This window comes from Arthrobotrys flagrans (genome assembly GCF_004000055.1).
Source record: "Arthrobotrys flagrans strain CBS H-5679 chromosome Unknown unitig_0, whole genome shotgun sequence".
Classification (NCBI taxonomy): domain Eukaryota; kingdom Fungi; phylum Ascomycota; class Orbiliomycetes; order Orbiliales; family Orbiliaceae; genus Arthrobotrys; species Arthrobotrys flagrans.
In genome coordinates, this window is record NW_027137550.1 from 463,324 (window position 1) to 478,361 (window position 15,038).

At 45.1% G+C, this 15,038-nt stretch overlaps 5 protein-coding genes across 5 annotated transcripts; 3 read left to right on the plus strand and 2 right to left on the minus strand.

Moving 5' to 3' along the window:
- Positions 1 to 1,374: 1,374 nt before the first annotated feature.
- Positions 1,375 to 2,349, plus strand: DFL_003238 (uncharacterized protein; the record flags this gene model as incomplete). The annotated part of the gene is made up of 1 exon (XM_067632147.1): positions 1,375 to 2,349. One exon carries the CDS (start codon positions 1,375 to 1,377, stop codon positions 2,347 to 2,349), a length of 975 nt encoding a protein of 324 aa, XP_067490445.1.
- Positions 2,350 to 3,540: 1,191 nt separating this feature from the next.
- Positions 3,541 to 6,058, plus strand: DFL_003239 (uncharacterized protein; the record flags this gene model as incomplete). The annotated part of the gene is made up of 4 exons (XM_067632148.1): positions 3,541 to 3,580; positions 3,640 to 3,806; positions 3,863 to 4,588; positions 4,643 to 6,058. 4 exons carry the CDS (start codon positions 3,541 to 3,543, stop codon positions 6,056 to 6,058), a joined length of 2,349 nt encoding a protein of 782 aa, XP_067490446.1.
- Positions 6,059 to 6,603: 545 nt separating this feature from the next.
- Positions 6,604 to 7,173, minus strand: DFL_003240 (uncharacterized protein; the record flags this gene model as incomplete). The annotated part of the gene is made up of 2 exons (XM_067632150.1): positions 6,604 to 7,026; positions 7,087 to 7,173. 2 exons carry the CDS (start codon positions 7,171 to 7,173, stop codon positions 6,604 to 6,606), a joined length of 510 nt encoding a protein of 169 aa, XP_067490447.1.
- A 1,628-nt stretch (positions 7,174 to 8,801) lies between these two features.
- DFL_003241 (uncharacterized protein) lies at positions 8,802 to 9,899 on the plus strand (the record flags this gene model as incomplete). The annotated part of the gene is made up of 1 exon (XM_067632151.1): positions 8,802 to 9,899. The coding sequence occupies one exon, from the start codon at positions 8,802 to 8,804 to the stop codon at positions 9,897 to 9,899; it is 1,098 nt and encodes a 365-aa protein (XP_067490448.1).
- Positions 9,900 to 10,193: 294 nt separating this feature from the next.
- Positions 10,194 to 11,189, minus strand: DFL_003242 (uncharacterized protein; the record flags this gene model as incomplete). The annotated part of the gene is made up of 1 exon (XM_067632152.1): positions 10,194 to 11,189. The coding sequence occupies one exon, from the start codon at positions 11,187 to 11,189 to the stop codon at positions 10,194 to 10,196; it is 996 nt and encodes a 331-aa protein (XP_067490449.1).
- Between the last annotated feature and the right edge of the window lie 3,849 nt (positions 11,190 to 15,038).

Genomic DNA, 15,038 nt, shown 5'->3' on the forward strand with positions numbered 1-15,038 from the left:
AAGCGCCCGAGGCTGATTAATTGGTTTAAGGATATGCATGCATGTGCACCTGTAGGGTGCATGGTGTGGAGAAAGTTGAATTGCCACAGCCTTAGAAGGCAGAACGAAGAGAAACCTCTGCCAAAAAAAAATTATCTAGAACTCGGCGCAGACTCCTTAAAGAACTAGATAACTATGCAGTAGAGAAGCCTCCCCCTAAATTTTAACGACTTATGCAAAGGTGCAAGAGAATAGCTAGAACGCTACGCGCTTAATCGATATTTAGTTGGAATGGTCTACTAGCACATATCACAGGCAGAAATCTGGATAAGCTCATAACTCTAAAACTTATAGAAAACACTGTATTTGGACGAATGAAATATATCATCGACGCCGTCGTCATCGACAGATCTCATAAAACGGGCTCCCCCAGGCTTGCAAGGGACGGCTGACAAACAAGGCTCAAACCTAGGATTGGCAAGATCTAGAGCAAACATACTAAGAATTATGTGTGACATAACCACCGCATGTATAGTAAAATATTTCAGCCTCGTTTTTGAAGCCATTCTAAAATAACGCTTGGAGCAAATGAACTCCGCAAGCAATCTCAAATCTAGCTTCGAAGCCTGCCTTGTTGAAAGCCATCTACTCTACCTACATTGTAGCTGTACGCAGTAAATCTTTCAGGAAATATTTTGGCCCAACTTGGTTGACGAATGCGGCCGGATTGGTCTGCAGGTTGCAAACAATGCATCAAATGTATCCTACACTATACAGATTAGATTGCGGCATCCTGATTCGCCGTCCAAGAAGATCGAAGAAGGCTCTTTTTTTTGAAGAACGAGTCGAGCGCGCGGCAAAAACCTGTAAATCTGGGGACGAATTGAATTAGGATTATTACACCTCCATTCAGCTGCAGGACTATGTATACTGCGGAGGACAGTTCTACAGCCTGTTTATTTGGTACTGTTTCAAGACTGCAGCCAGGGTTACATGTTTATGTCGGCTCAAAAGCCGGTTTTGTTTGTTGGCAATCAATGGTCGCAAGATGTCCAGCTGACTGAGTTTCTCGCTGTTCTGGCTGGAAATCTATTACGCGGTGAGCTCTATACGGTTGTCCCACAAAAAAGTTCATTAAACCATTTTATTTACATCTTGGGGAGCAAAGAAAGGAATGGTTCACGAAATCATTGATTTCCAATGGCGGAGGGGCTGGATCCATCTTACGGATAAAAGAAAATGCAGCTATAGAATCAGATTTGATCACTGGCGATATTCCTTTTCTACGGGAAGCTTCGGATTTTTGCATTACCGGTAACAAGTTTCTCGTTTTACCTGAAACATACACCTGGGCATGGATTCCAAATCGGCCTGTTATACAACAATGGAAATCAAATGTCGCATATCAAGCTCTCAAGACTGACGATTGTGACATCTTTTTGCCTGGGGTCTCTTCCTCTAATCGGAGAGGCAGGCAGTTTCATAAAAAAGTCGTCAGGGACACGTGAGCAACTTTACACAATCGAAAGCGCAGTTTTACTGAGCTTGCTCCTTGTTGATGCTCGTCTACAAGCCATCTGGTCGTTACTGGAAGAAAATGGTGGGAGATTCTCCAAACTCCAATCCAGCATTGGCAAATTCGAACATCCAGAAACATTAACCTTTGAACAGTTAAAAATACTTAAAAATGCCCGGGGAATTGATGCACTTACGTGCGACTTCATAGCTCTGTGGTTTGAACTTGGCAACCGGGTGGATCTAATTGGCGATTCAGATTGTCTACTTCAAACATTTTCCCAGGTTCTCGACGAGTGGGAAAATGATGATAATCCATGCATTGCAGAACTTGACCCTCCAAAGAAACTCCCAAAGAAAGTTCAAGCTGGCCTTAAGGCGAAACCGCCGGCGGTAGATTTAGAGGTTGGGAAAGTCGTAGAGCAACCCGCGAATGCAGAGCTAGAGCCAGAACAATTATCAGAGTCAATAACGCCCGAGGTAAACAAAGAGGCTGGAAAACCAAACGCCGTTGAAGAAACTGTGAGTTCGGAGGCAGACGCTGGTGGGGAACCGTCAGTCCCTCCCAAGATAGAAAGAGTCTTTACGGTGGTCGATTCTTCAGGTGAGACAGGGGAAACCGATGATGTCAATCAGTATAGAGTCATAAAAGAATTAAAGTCACGAAAGGCGCTTGTGGAGTGGGCTCGCGGAAACGATAGAAATGGAACAAAACGGTCAGACCTTATCTCCAAGATGCTGGTATTACTACAGCCAAGAACCTTTTTGATGGATTTGTCGTTCCGCTGTCATTCAGATTCGACCGATGCCTATCTAGCGGAGGCAGAAACAAATATAACACTACGCATGATTTAAGGTCTTAAATTCATCGACAATATCTTGAGCAAAAAGCTCTCCTTCGTTCTAGCCCTTATTCTCTCTATTTCTTCAAATTCAGTATCTCCGATATCACGAACTTCTTTTGTACGACTGCTCACCGCGTATCTAAATTATATATATACATATAGTGTATTTATAACCGTTGATATATTTTTAGTTTTTGGTCGTATTGTTAAAATGTTGTCTAGTCCGTCGGCAGTAAAACTTATGTAAATATAATGCAATCCTTCCCAAAACTAAAGAATCACGGTTTGTTTTGTTGTGCAAATATTATACATGTACTTACTACAAGGAATTCGAGACTTTGAGATAGTCTCGAGGCTAGGTTTTGAGGACTCTTGAGCTCTATTGTGCCTCGAAGGTGTCTCGAAGGCTAGATATCTTATGTATGTGAAGCGGGTCCCGCGTTCTAGTCTCCACTGTGAAGCCTAATTGAAGACTGACTTTTGTCGAATAGCCCAGCCCAGAAAACGCTTCCTTTCCGCCGATGGTACCCACCCCATAGCTAGTTAGCGTGGCTGTGCTGGGGCTGCTCTGGCACCGAGACTAATTAGGTAGTATATTCACACTTAGTAAATCCAGAAGATGGTCTTGAGCTCCTTTCAAATCGTAGTTTGTCGCTCAACACGATCGAGATCACAGTCAGGACCAGCGCATGCGCCTATTGTTGATTTCTGAGGCTAATTAAGGTATACTTATAATGCTGAGGGTATATATACAGTACATACCGCACAAGAACTTTTGCGGCTTTTCTTGAACTATGCAGCACTTTGTAAAGCTTAAATTTTAAGAAATCTGAATAACATTGAAGGATGTGTCAAACCAGATATTATGTTCCAGAGAACCATCAGTTGCGAACGCGTCTCCCGTCGGGTCGACGTCTTGTTACTGATGCATGTAATTGTAACTAATATTACCCTAGAGTAAACTCTCAAAAAAGGGTTTTCCTAAACAAGACTATTTCACAAAGTAGCCTAGATTTGATTTCAGCAATTTCTTTAAGTCAAAAAGAGTAGGTTGCTGGCGGATATGTAGTATTTGGGCCAGTTGTGGTAGGCTTATGTAAGCCAAGGCTAAGCTGTCTGTGTTGATAACGTCACTTCAACACTAAGCTACTTCGAGCCTGCAAGCTATCGCCATCCCACTTCAACTTCGTCCCTCAAAGCCATGGAGTCCTTCTCCAAAATATCTAATATCATCGGGCAGGGTACTTGATTTTCCGTCACCCTCCAGTTCTTACAGCTAATCCAAGTAAAATAATAACAGCCCGCGACCTCACCATCGAAGCAGCCACATCCGCCTCCGGCAGTAGAACCTATGGCACCAGAGTCGCCATCGCGCCCGCCAAGGCCTCGTCGCCGAAGGAGATCCGTCGCTTTCTCTCCTCACGACATGATAGAGACATCCTTGATGGTCTTCGGCGGGTTGTATCTGTATGTTCTTCGTTCTATATATTATATGCATGATCATACGGCCTAAAAGTTGCTAGATGATGTCCCGTGGCGTCGACTGTTCCGAATACTTTGCCGATGTCGTCAAAAATGTCGCTTCTCCTACGCTAGAGATTAAAAAACTGGTGTATATCTACCTCCTGACATACGCCGAATCCGAGCCGGACCTCGCTTTACTCTCCATAAATACCATTCAAAAGGCTTTAACCGACCAAAACCAAGTCGTTCGCGCCATGGCTATCCGCGTTATGTCCGGGATTCGGGTGCCGGTTATATCTCAAATAGTAGCTCTGGGAATAAAAAGGTGTGTAACGGATATGTCGCCTTACGTACGAAAAGCTGCGGCCTTGGCGATTCCGAAGTGTTACAGACTTGATCCTAGTACACTACCACTACTTACGGAGCTTGTAGCGACACTACTGGGGGATAAGAGTTACTACGTTATTGGTGCGGCAGTGATGGCTTGGTGGGAAGTTTGTCCGGAAAGGATTGAGATGGTGCATCCTCATTATCGGGGCCTGTGTAAGCTGCTAATAGATATGGATGAATGGGGTCAACTGGCGCTGTTAAGACTCCTGACAGTCTATGCGCGTAAAAACTTCCCACAAGGGAAGGTGAAGGGTGGAAATAAGAAGAAAACTACAAGTGGCGGGTTCTACTCGGACGAAGAAAGCGAGGATGAAGGCCCGGTAGGGGGTATCGATCCAGACCTAAAGCTTCTCTTAGATTGCTGTCCACCGCTCCTACAAAGCCGCAATAGCGCTGTAAGCTCATATATACACCCTTCAAACATGTCCACGCCACTAATAGTACTATAGGTCATCCTCGCTGTTGCCCGGGCATACTACCATCTAGCACCCCCTTCTTACCTTCTCCCTCTAGCACCCCCACTTCTCTCCCTTATAAGAAGCCCGCAGGATATCCAACTCGTAGCCCTTACAAACATAGTCTTCATAGCTTTAACCTACCCCTCGATCTTCGCTCCCCACTGCACCCACTTCCTTCTCTCCCCCGTCGACACACCCCAAATCTGCAAACTAAAGCTTGAAGCTCTAACTCTCGTTTACCCATACTCCTCAAAACCACATCAATCACTAATCCTAACCGAGCTCTCATACTACGCAGGAAGTTATGATAAAGAACTGGTACGAGAGGCTGTGAAAGCAATCGGACGATGTGCACAAAACAACCCCGAACAGTCCGGGCGGTGTTTAAAGCTCTTGATGGAGCATATCCACTCCTCCGATCAGCATCTGTTAGCGGAAAGCTTAACAGTTATCAGACATATCATTCAACAACAGCCTATAGTCCACAAAAAGACGGTAATACGACTTGCAAAAGCCTTGGATACCGCTACAAGCAGTACCGCTCGAGCAAGTATTATCTGGCTGGTAGCTGAATTCTCCGGAGCGGATAATGGAGACAACGTTTCTGCGGATGTACTCCGGATTCTAGCCAAAGGATTCGCGAACGAAGCTGAGGGGGTAAAATTACAGATCTTACTGCTAGCAGCGAAGGTATACGCCCATTACTTGAATAGGACGAACACGGGGTTCGAACAACCGGTTTCAGAAGATGAGGATGCACCTGAAGATCTTCATCCTATTCCTCAGTTATTCCATTACATATCCCGCCTGGCGCGTTATGATGTCAGTTATGATATTAGAGATCGAGCTAGGATGTATATGTCGCTGCTTGCTACGCCGAAGGCAGTGCAGTTAGCGACATTAATACTGCTGGCGCCGAAACCGGTGCCGTTTGCGCCTAGTCCTAGCGCAGCATTGAGGGAGGGTTTGACGGTGGGTAGTTCGGCGTTGATGGTTGGGAAGGATGAGTATGTGAGGGGGTATGTGGAGTTGCCTGAATGGGTTAGTGAAGAGGATGCGCCGGGGCGCGGGGTTAGGGATCCTGTGGAAAGGGAATACGGGTATGAAGAGGTTAAGGAAATTAAGAGTGTGGAGAGGAAGGTTGAGGCTACTAGGCAGGTTGTGCCACCTGTGATCAGTGCTGGACAGACACAGGAGCCGGTGGAAGTGGTGAGCAAGAAGGAGGTTAATGGGAAGACTTTGGACGAGTGGTTGGAAGACTCTGGAGAGGAGGAGGATGAGTCTGAAGAGGAGGAGGAAGACGATGAAGACGACGAGGAAGAGGAAAGTGAATATGAGACTGATTCAGAGGAAGAAGGGACAGATGACGAAGATGTTAAAGAGTCCTCGAAGATGTTACCTTCATGAGAACCTTTTTTTGATTATATACTAAGAAGCTCAGTCAGCAATATAATACTACTGATCAACAGTTCTGGAGTTCTCAATTCTCGGAGGCTGGTGCATGAGCTTAGTGCCATATAGGGGCCTTATTGTTTATGGAAGGGAATCTACGATCGGATTGTCTACTGTTGTATCTGGATAGTATATCGTCATTTCAAAGAAGTTTCATCTTATCCAAGAGCTATTCTGTCAAAGTTAGGACATATTCTAACCCAACAAGAATCACGCAAAAGCCACGCGACTTGCTATAGAAACCTCCTTAGATATTCAAGTGATGATAGATCAGGACCGTCTGATGCGAACGATTGAACGAGAGTGTAGCTCTATGCCCTATCCACCATCCGTCGCGTAAGACATCAGGGGTTTTAAGTCGGTTACACGAAAGCTTAAATCTTATACCCTAGGTAGACATACCATATATCCAAGCTACCATCACGCCAACAATGATTCCATCCAGCCAATCCCTCACTAAGCATCCATAACACAACTCACTCCTTCGATCCCCCAACATTCTACTCATTCTCCTTCGCAGCATTCGACTCCTTGTTCTCAGCAGCAGCACGAGCCAACGATTCACGCAACTCTGAGATCTTTTGCGATAGGACACGGTTCTTCTCTCTAACCCTTTCCGCAATCGTGAGAGTGTGTTTCCTATTCTCGCGGATTTCGGAGACGACTTTGTCCCATTCGGTTTGGAAGCCGATTTGATTCTTTTCGGTGGGGGTGAGGACTGTGAGGGGTTTGACTGGGGAGGTTTTGGTGGGTTTAAGAGGATCGAGTGGCTTTAGTGGGGACCTTTCTGTAGCCTTGGGGACTTCAACTGGCTTGACCGGCGACTTTTTGATCTCGGAGACGGTGGTAGCAGGTTGCTCTTGGGTAGTAGAAACTGGTTTGGACTCAGTGACGGGAGCCTCGACAGAATCGTCAGGTTTTTCCTAAAGCTAAGAGTTAGAAGGATCGTATATCACGAGTAAGAAAGGGATATATGTTTTAACTGTTGGCTTAGCATCGAGAACCTTAGCAGTATCTGCTTTGAACTCGGCCCGGAGGTTGAGTTTGGTTCCCTTCTTGTTGCGAGACATCTTTGCTGTCAGTAGTTCTGGAATTGGATGGTAATTGGATGGTAATATGGGGTTGGTGTGACGTGTAGGATGTCCGGATGGAGATGGTGATATTTGGTGTGAGGGAGGCGATTAAATATGTTAGAGATGGGGGTAAGTTTGTTTATTTACTTGGCCTGGGTGAGAGATATGTGGTCGTCGTATGGGTGACGTCTACGGGTCCGCCGAGATAATGGTATCTACAAAATACTGAACTGTTCGCCTTGCTTGTGGTATGCTCAGTAGAGCGTATGGCTTAAAATATACAAGATATTTCACTCTCATTCATTGTATTTCTGCCATTAGCGGGAGATCAGGTAAGTCCGGGTTATTCTTTGTGTAGGAATATTCAATTGGCCTCATTCCTGTTTAGATCCTCCTCACACCCGAGGAAGCTCTTTCTGAGGACACCAAAATACCAAGGGAAACGAAAAGATAAAAAAAATTATCTCTGGGAGTGTACAAGCATACATATCAACATTAGTTTTGGGATTTCTTACTGTGTAGCCTCGGGTCCAGAAGACTTGAGCGTGCATATATGAATTCAGTTTCTCTAATCTAAGTTCCGGGCAACCGAGTTCTTTGTTCCCGTTGGCTCTCTTCTTTATCTTTTTATACCCTATACAATTCAACAATAGAATGTACACTCGAAAACTTATATTCCACATTAGTACCGAAGTTTGATCGTACGTCTAGAGTTTATATAACATTTTTGTTAATTGAATCGACCGACATAGTTGGGTGCGATATCAATTTCTTCAATCTCTGAACCAATCTTCGAAGCCTTTTGTTGAAAGCTTTTTAAATGAGGTGTCCTCAATGATTGATGGTTTATGTTCATTTATATCGGCCTCGTATGGTCTCAAGCCTCGCCCTCTGCCAGCAGAACAACACCTCGTAGTGTTGTAGATTTGAGTCTGTACAACCAGCCGTCTTGGCGCTTGACTTTGAGAAATTTTATATTGGGAAGATTACTTCGAAATCGGGCTATACGGAGTGGATTAGTGGTACAAGTAATTTGGATACTCAAGCTTGAATATACAGCATCATTCAGTCCCGATAGGCCTGTCGTTTGTTTGTGAATTTGGCCGACATGCGACAAGGCGATTGAGATAAACTGGCGCCACAAAGTGTTGATCGAAGCCTTGTGTTGCTCCTGGTGACACAAGGCTGAAAGGCTATGACTAGAAGTGGTCTGGTCCCAAATTATCAATATCCAGCGCACAAATTCGAAACCCCAAGGTTGACGTTATGGCGAATTACTATGTATTTTCTAGGGCTACTCAATTAGACGCACTCGTATTCCTTCTGACGTGCAAATTGCTAGCTGCCAGCAGATCATATTTGTTGAATTTTGGACAAGGCAGAGTCGAGTCACGACACTGCCACCACAAAAGTCGATACCCAAGCTTGCTCATTGATGGTCCGTGTGCAAAAGGGGTATCTCGATATAAGGTAAAAACGGGGAACCGTATAAAGACCAGAGCACGCCCAGAACTGAGGTATCTTATCGATACCACGTAACAAATCTTTAGAGGCCAGTACGGTGTCACGGGATATCGCTATTTTCGAACACCTCTGTACGGCGAAGGCCTAATCTATCGAACGCCATGCATGTACGCCTCCGCATGGGATCCCGCAAAATCGCATCGGCTAAGGGAAAACAACCCCAAACCACATCCTCGATTTTCTTAATCCACGAAATCCTGGAGGGTATACTTCTGGAAGTACCCGCAATCGACCTTATATTAAATTGCCGCGGTGTTTGCAAAACTTGGAAAGACCTCATCGAAGTTACATCACCAGATCTAAAATATTATTCCCTCTCTGGCCTTAGGCGCCCTAGTACTATTTCAAATGGAGAACGAAAGAAGCCTGAGACGTTACCGTCGGCACATGAGCCGCCGCCTCACAATACCACCAAACCCACACAAATTCTGACTCCGCTTGCGGTCGACATTCTCGGTATATTCTGGAAAAGATTTGCAAAGAAAATAGTTACTACCAAAAAAGATCGTCCAGCTGAACAAGAACGGGAAAGCCTTCACCTCGGCAGGAAATTCTACAAAGCCATGCACTGTGGGATGAGGAGTTACGACAGTTCTCGCGAATCTGGCGTCGTATATACCACTACTATATTCGTTTTATATTGCATAATCGTACCGATAGGTACTCCGATATACCAATTCTATGACAAAGTACTCCGACCTATGAGCCCAACTCATATGAAGCAGAGGAGATTCAAAAGGACCAGTATACGCCTCATTAAGGAATTTCAACCGATATGGCAAAAAATCCAAATTTTCCACCCACAAGATTCAAAACCCCCGGTTGTCAACATTGGGGCACATACAAACTGGAGATCTCGGGAAGAATGGTGGGATTACGACTTTGAACTTGGGGCGACTTTTAGCGGTCTCCCCGACGCAGCTTTGGCTTTGATGACGCCCTTGATCGAGGCAGCCTACGGGAACCAGCCTATCAAGCCGGATCCGGCGATGCTTTCAACGGATCCATATGCTACGCCTACCGTAGTAATTGATCTAAGACACCGGGTCGATATAGATCATGCTCATCGATATGTTGATTACACCCCAAGAGAGGTTATTATATTTGGAGGACATCGGCCTTTTGATGTGTCGCGAGACTTTAGACGGCCTCCAAATGTAGGCTACGCGCGAGTTTCGGATAAGACAGTTCGATACTGAATGCATTGCTCATGCTGCTTTATGTTTTTTTATATTTTTTTATTCGGTTTTCCCTTTCTCCTTTTCACTGGCAGACCTGGGAGCTGTGACCTGTTCAAGGTATTTTCAACGGAGTTGGGTGTTTTTCTGTGGTTTATTTGAGTTTATAGCCGCTGTTTTTTACGGACCTTCAACTCCCCGAGCGTCATTTTCTATCCCTGGGGCCATTTCACAAATCCACAAATATTTCCTCTTGTTAAACGGCATAAATCTTATTTCATTTAAACTACAATAAATTTAAAACATTTTCCAAGCTTACTCTACCAAAATCGGCGTGTCTTTAGACCCTACCACCCCATCGTCCATACCTCGAATAACATGCGGATCCCCATTCTCTCTCAAAAAACCCACCGCCCCCTCCCACGCAACCCCCCTCCTCATCCCCGTCTCATCATCCCAACTCGAATGCATTCCCACAGCCGATCCATTCTTCCTAGTACATAAAGGCGCCCCGCTATGTCCCCAATAAGTCCAACAATCATGCATCAGTGCCCCAATCTCACTGTTATCGTGCACATCCGCTCCCTCCGCAATGCCCCTATATCTTCCGTAGCTGATGTGGATTACACCGTAATTTGTTTTCACCCCGGGCTTTGAAGCTTCTAGATCTTCGTCGCCGGGGTGGCCGATACATATTATTTGGGCGTTTTTCTTGGGTGGGGTTGGGGATATTGGTAGGAATGGGAAGGAGGTCTGGGGTTGTTCGTGGTTGGTAGAGCTACCAGGCGTAGAAGTTGAGTCTTGCTCCGCAGAGACAATTTGTAAAAGAGCTAGATCGCGTATATGGTCATACGCGATGCATTTTGCCTGAACAACCCGACCTGATGCGAAAAGAAGCCATTTTGTACGGTTTTCTTCTAATTCAGTGGGGTCTTCGGAGACGCAATGGGAACAAGTTAGGAGTAGTCCCGTGGAAGAAATGCAAAAAGCCGTTCCTGCCTCGGACTGTGCGAAGACCAATGTTGCTAAAAGACCGGATTTGAGGTGTGGGTCCAGTGTGGCCAGAGCTTGCGGAGTAGAAGCTTTCAGAAGGCGTTGTTTTTTGAGTAGCAGCGCTAGGTCGCGTTTTGAGAACCCCGTGGATTTTGTGGAGAGAGTTAAGGAGGAAGAAAAGAGAGGGATTAGGTATTGGAAAACCGATGCATTGGATGCGTAGGGAGAAGAGAGTTTTGGAGGTAAGGGTGAAGAAGTATCAAGCTCGAATTGTAACGCTTTCTGAGACGAGCTGCGGGTAGTGCGCCGAGTGGTCATAGCTTTCCACCGGACGAGTTGTGGATGTAGATTGATAGAGGGCATTTCTGGGATTATTGGAAGGGAACATTCATAAAGATTATTCCAAAATCTAGCGCCCGTTGGCTCAATTTTTCGTTATTACCAATATTAATCGACTGCATATTATATTTCAACAAGATATCGAAATCGGGTAGCTGGACCCCAAAATATGAGCTTATCCTAACCAGGATCTAGCTACCGCGTGCTAAAAGTTAGTTGTGCCCGACTGGATTTAATTCTTCTTCGCGAGGCCGCTTTTTGGTCAGCAATTTTCGTTTTACAACAGATACAACACAACACATCTAAAAACAGACAACGCACTGAGACTTAAATTAAAAACCCGCCTGCTTCAAAAAAAGAGGTCGCCGAAGGCGAGCTCGAGTAGCTTCGGACCCTCCTTGATAGCTGCACTAGTCCCAAAACGTCTGTTGCATTTTAGACCTCAACGCAGCTTTGCACCTTGCGTTCTTGCCTCGGCCAGTCTATGTCTGGATTCGGGCCCAAGTCTATGTATAGAATCTCTACAATATTTCATTCTGATCGTCTTAAATGACATCGTTAAGAATTGGAGCAATTTCCAGAAGCTCCGACATGAACGTAAGCAGCCCAAACCAGTGGATTGTTAACCTCGATTTCAGGTGGCTTTTAGTCATCATCGAGAAGGTATAGCTTTCTCATATTGCTCATTTGCGCACTCCCCTTGCCTTCCTCATTAATCTCCCTCTCGGACAATGTAGACCTTCGCTTGCTGCGCAGGCTTTCGCGACCCCTGAGAAGCGTTGTAGCCTTGTGTACACTCAAAGCCGCTCTAGAATCCGAAGTATGTGATCAGCCCCATCCGAAGATAATAAGCTGCCTGTACGTATTGGCTAAAAAAGTGCAACATTTGCCTCCACGTCAGACTGCTTCAATAGTGCGAGATCTTCCCAATGAGTAAGGCATCGTAACGTTCCGAGGAAATGTTAATAATGACGATAGGTCCTAGATATGCTGCTGTCATAAGCTCGCCCTCTGTGGGAGAGAGTGGGTGGTTTGTAAAACCAGGCAAGATTCGGATTTACTTAATGATTTTGTCGAGTTCGAGATTATCATAGTGGCGCTGGTCTAGAGTATTGTGCCAGAAGTCAGTTAGAGGGTTGTTTGTAGGTGTGGGAGTTTGGCGGGTCGAGTACATCTCGGAGCTGTTGGAATCTCATTGCTATTTCCGGGTGCTGTGCTCTAAGCTCAGTTATATCAGATCGCGTTCCAAATCAAAGTCCCATAATAATTACTCTCCCTTCTTCCAAAAGTATGACAGCGCCGATTTATGTTGTACAAATAGAACGCGGGCAGCATTTATAGCTGCCCGAATTCGTGTATCAATATTTGCACTAGAAATCATTGCTGCTTCTTGATAAAGGGCAGAGGCGGTACTAATATCATTGAAAAACTGTAAGAGCTGGGTTTCGGTACAAGACAAGACATCGTGATTAACATCAGCCCTAGCATGGAACATTTGGGCACGATCAGTTAGAACCCAGGCTCTGAATGGATCGTCTGTATGCATGATCACTACTGCCTCGCCGCTCTGACTAATAGCTTCTTCCAAGTTCCTCAAACCTTGTGTTTTCAAGAATTTCATATAAAAGCAAGCAAGCTAGAAAGTGAGTATTCACGGCAAAGCCAGGACTATCTTGCTCCCGCTCACGCCCGTGCCGCATTTTTGGTATTTTTAACCTGAACAACGCTTCCAGAGCTTCATAATTTTGGATAAGGGCATCTAGACTGTCGAGTTCGAGATGATAAAATTGGCAAGGAATCTGTCCTATCGCAGTGGAAGTGTTGGCGAGAGCTCTGTATATCTGCGAATCAAGGTCACTCGATCTCTCTGAGCCATTGATCAATTGACCCCCTAAAATCGACAAAACTACCAATTTTCAAAGCTCAGAAAGCCAAGTAACATCTCTGGTATCGTACAATCAACACCACGCGCTCGTCTTCATCAGAAACTAGCTTCAGGGCTTCCCATAGAGAAGAATATCGGAGGACGGAAGAGGTGGACAGTCGACGTCAGACGAAGCCTCTTTGAAAATAATGGTCGGATCCAGCGTTACGGAGGAGCCTTCCACTTTGACAGAAGACGAGATAGACATCGCCTCGATTCTTGCTGATGTATTGGTTTCTTCCGAGCAGAGGGCCCCTCCTCTGGCCAGCTGTCGTCAGGTATTGCGATCGGTAAAACTTATGTATTGATCCGTTCCTACAAATTGGTATTAAAACCACTGCAACGAAAGGTGAATTTATTGTATCCGCCTTCCAACGAAGATATAAAGCTACTTTTGAGGCTTAATATTGAGATGATATATATTGACAGAGCCTTTTCAAAATTTATCTGTGTGGTTCAGGCGTGATCAGAAATACTTTCGTCACAACACCGAGGGCGCCGGGCGAGTTTGATCGCGGCGTCTGAGTATTGAGTGGAGTCAATACGTACGGGTGGTGATAGCGGCCGAAGTCGCTTGGGAGTAGCTGTATCCTGTAATCAAGAATCTATCTGGTTGAAATTAACTTGAAACCTTTGCTTGCGATCGCTATACTGTGCTACAATCGCGAGCTCTTTTCAAAAAGCTTAGTATTTCAAAGTTTGTTAGGCGATGCCTGGGCTAGTAAAAAAGCCACTTTATTTCATCGTTGCATACCGGACTGTCACAGACGCACAATTTATAGGGAAGGAAATAAAACCCCCCCGAAATCGTCAGTTTCCACCCGGGGTCGGCTTGAGGCCCAGGTATAACACGAGTGGAGAGCGAATTTACGCTGTGTGCTTTCGCAGAGTGAAATTCGAACAATTAGCCAAAGGAAACGGGGGGGTTCTGGATCCAACGAACAAATGGAGAGTGTCCTCTAAATATCGTGGGGTAAATTCCGAGCTGGAGCAATTCATATCCGCAGATATTTCGGACGAGGACGAGGACGAGGTTGGAACCAGCGACTTGGGGGTTTTCCCCTCTCAAGCTGGGGAAGAGTTATGGACGGGTTTTTGATATGATCACCTCAAGTTCTAACATTTGAATTTGCGGATCCTGGCCCGGGGTTGCCTTGCAACAGGATGTACGAAGATTTTTGCTCCGCAACATACCTGCTCTTTGTTGATCGGTGCGGCGTCTGGCCTAGACTACACACCTTCACTATTCACACAATTCTCAATTCTGTAGGAGTACTAGCCCTAAAAATTGTAAATTAGTTCCATTGCTATGTTATATAAATCAGTCATTTCGCTCACCAACACCCATAGACTGTGCTTCTAGTATACCTACATATTGCTGGCGACGAGACAACCCTATTGTCTGTTTCTTTAAGAAGGATCTAACATTACATCGGATAACTGGGCTGTCCCAAACGAATAACTAGCAGAAGATAACCAAGAGCGCTAGCGCTAAAACGTATATTACACCGACATGAAGAGCTCTGGACGCAACGCAAACTCCTTTGGTGCAGCAAACCATCTGGCCTCGAAACTATTCTAAAGATATAGCTACGCGCGGTAGAATACTAAACATAATTCGACGGTGTGTTTGAACGTGCTAACCGAAACTTTCCATAAGCTTAATTAAGCTGTATATCAATTCCTAATCCGTTGTCTCTTCAGATCTATTGAATTAATTTTCCTAAAACGTTTAAACATTTGCTTGTATGCATTGTTGACCGCTTGTCTATGTTATTTTGTAGGAATCATATAGTCTCACAGAATCTTTGCATCGAGCTTTGAATTTTTGAATCGTTTGAAATATGAAGGAAGCTAGTTAAGTGAGTCCTTTAACCAGAATAGCCTCGACGTCAGCAACCAGA